The sequence below is a fragment of the Mandrillus leucophaeus genome, unplaced genomic scaffold, assembly GCF_000951045.1.
Source record: "Mandrillus leucophaeus isolate KB7577 unplaced genomic scaffold, Mleu.le_1.0 Scaffold52, whole genome shotgun sequence".
NCBI classification, from domain to species: Eukaryota; Metazoa; Chordata; class Mammalia; order Primates; family Cercopithecidae; genus Mandrillus; species Mandrillus leucophaeus.
This window is the reverse complement of record NW_012105586.1, coordinates 4,519,798-4,522,733: the sequence shown is the minus strand read 5'-3', so window position 1 is coordinate 4,522,733 and position 2,936 is coordinate 4,519,798. Positions and strand designations below refer to the sequence as shown.

At 41.0% G+C, this 2,936-nt stretch overlaps 1 protein-coding gene across 3 annotated transcripts in view; it reads left to right on the top strand.

Moving 5' to 3' along the window:
• The window catches only part of UBE4B (ubiquitination factor E4B), a 180,090-nt gene that overhangs the window by 90,188 nt on the left and 86,966 nt on the right, over positions 1–2,936 (top strand). For all 3 annotated transcript variants that reach the window (XM_011996626.1, XM_011996625.1, XM_011996624.1), the window contains exon 4: positions 2,159–2,246. In XM_011996626.1, the coding sequence (XP_011852016.1) occupies positions 2,159–2,246 (88 nt within the window). The remainder of the gene's footprint in view (positions 1–2,158; positions 2,247–2,936) is intronic.

The following is a 2,936-nucleotide window of genomic DNA, read 5'->3' as shown; positions in this document are numbered from 1 at the left end:
CTCCACCTCCTGGGTTCAAGCCATTCTCCTGCCTCAGCCTCCTGAGTAGCTGGGACTATAGGCGTCCACCACCACGCCCGGCTAATTTTTTTTGTATTTTTAGTAGAGACGGGGTTTCACCATGTTAACCAGGATGGTCTTGATCTCCTGACCTTGTGATCCGCCCACCTCGGCCTCCCAAAGTGCTGGGATTACAGGCGTGAGCCTCCGCGCCTGGCTGCTATTTCTTCTTGTATTCAGCAGTGCAGTGAAACAAGTAAGGATTGGAATGGAAGAAACAACAGTGATAATTTGTAGATAGATTATTTACATGTTGGCTGGGCACAGTGGCTCACGCCTGTAATCCCAGCACTTTGGGAGGCCGAGGCGGGCAGATCACTTGAGGTCAGGAGTTCGAGACCAGCCTAGCCAACATGGTAAAACCCTGTCTCCACTAAATATACAAAAAATTAGCTGGGCGTGGTGGCGCGTGCCTGTAATCCCAGTTATTCTGGAGGCTAAGACAGGAGAATAGCTTAAACCTGGGAGGCAAAGGTTGCAGTGAGCCGAGATTGCACCTCTGTACTATAGCCTGGGTGACAGAGCAAGACTCTGTCAAAAAAAAAAAAAAAAAAAAATTATTTGCATGTAAACTTTCTATGTATAAATAAACAAGTTGCTTATAAGAAGTGTGTATTTAAAATCTGTTACATTCCTGTCTGCCAACAACAAAAAGTTAGAAAACTTAATTTTTAAAAAGGTACCATTCACAATTTCATTAAAAAGTATTAACATATGGTACCTAGGAATAAATTTAGCAAAAGAAGTATAAAATTTTTATAGAGAAAATTATTAAAGTTTGTTGATAGACCTTAAAGAAGATCTTAATACTTGGAAAGTAATAAAAACTCAGTAACATAATTATATTACTTCTCCCCAATTTGATCTCTACGAGTGAAAAAAATTTTGGTCAAAATCCCAGGAGGGTTTTTAAGGAATTCCTCAGGCTGATTCCTAAGTATGTGTAGAAGAGGAAAGAGCCAGGGATCACTAAGGCCTCTTAAAGTAGAAGAATAAGGTGGAGACATTGATCTAGCAGATATCAAGACTACTGAAGTTTTAGTGATTAAGACAAAGTGGTATTGACCAGGGACAGACAGTTGTCTAACAGAACAGTAATGAATCTCCAGAAATAGACCCACTCGTTAATGAAAATTGGACATGTGACATAGGAGATTTCATATTAATGTAAAAAGGATGATCTTTGCAATAAATGGTGCTAGGGCAATTGTTTAATCAGAGGGAAATAATATGTACTTAACCAGTTTTTGTAATAAGACTTCAGTTGAATTTTTTATTTTCTGAATTAAATTTTTAAAAATTTTAAATTCTTTTCAGAGACAGAGTCTTGCTATGCTGCCCACGCTGGGATATAGTGGTTATTCATAGGTGCAGTAATAGTGCATACAGCCTCAAACTTCTGGGCTAAAGTGATTGTCCAGCTTCAGCCTCCTAGGTAGCTCGGACCATAGGTGCATGCTGATACACCTGACCTGGTTGAATTTCATGTCATTTTAAAATACTATATATAGATAACCCACTTTAATGATATGCTTTTATTTATTTGTTTGTTTATTTATTTGAGATGGAGTTTCGCTCTTGTTACCCAGGCTGGAGTGCAATGGTGCGATCTCGGCTCACCGCAACCTGTGTGTCCCGGATTCAAGTGATTCTCCTGCCTCAGCCTCCCGTGGAGCTGGGATTAGAGGCATGTGCCACCATGTCCGGCTAATTTTGTATTTTTAGTAGAGACGGGGTTTCTCTATGTTGGTCAGGCTGATCTTGAACTCCCGACCTCAGGTGATCCACTTGCCTTGGCCTCCCAAAGTGTTGGGATTACAGGCGTGAACCACGGCACTCGGCCAATGATATACTTTTAAAAAGTGAACTCAAGAAAATGACAACTTAGGAAAAATATTTCCAACATATATGAGAGACAAATTATTTAGATCCTAATTTATGAAGAACTCTTAAAAATTAATAAGAAGTTGAACCATTATCATTTTGCTTTCCTGATTGATTTAACTGATACTTTAAAACTTTTTCTCACGGAGCAGCTACAGTGACATTGTGCAGGTTTATAAAAGGTAAAAGGCTTATTTGTCTTTTGTACTTTAAGCATGTCCCAGGTGGATGTGGATTCAGGAATTGAAAACATGGAGGTTGATGAAAATGATCGAAGAGAAAAACGGAGCCTCAGTGATAAGGTTGGTAAGCGATGAAGCCCTTGGTACAGGTAATATAAACAAACACATTTCATGTCTTATATCTGTAGAGTCTGTTAGAGTGAGGCCACCCCAAATCAGGAAGTCCTAGGCAGGTGATTATTTTTATTCTTTCGAGGAAAAATGAATAACCTAGATTACCCTTATTCGTGGAAGTGTAACTCAGTCCTTTGATCTGATAATATCCATCTGTTTTTGGTTCAGGGCCATGATTTTATCAGTACATTTAGGTTGTAATAGGAACTAATTTAGAGCAAATTAGAATTCTTTATGTTATCCCAGCACTTTGGGAGGCCGAGGTGGGCGGATTACGAGGTCAAGAGATCGAGACCATCCTGGCTAACATGGTGAAACCCCGTCTCTACTTAAAAAAAAAATACAAAAAATTAGCCAGGCGTGGTGGCGGGCGCCTGTAGTCCCAGCCACTTGGAAGGCTGAGGCAGGAGAATGGCGTGAACCTGGGAAGTGGAGTTTGCAGTGAGCCAAGATTGCTCCCCTGCACTCCAGCCTGGGCGACAGAGCAAGACTCCGTCTCAGAAAAAAAAAAAAAAATTTTCTTTGAGACGGAGTCTTGCTCTGTCACCCAGGCTGGAGTGCAGTGGCCAGATCTCAGCTCACTGCAAGCTGTGCCTCCCGGGTTTACGCCATTCTCCTGCCTCAGCCTCCCGAGTA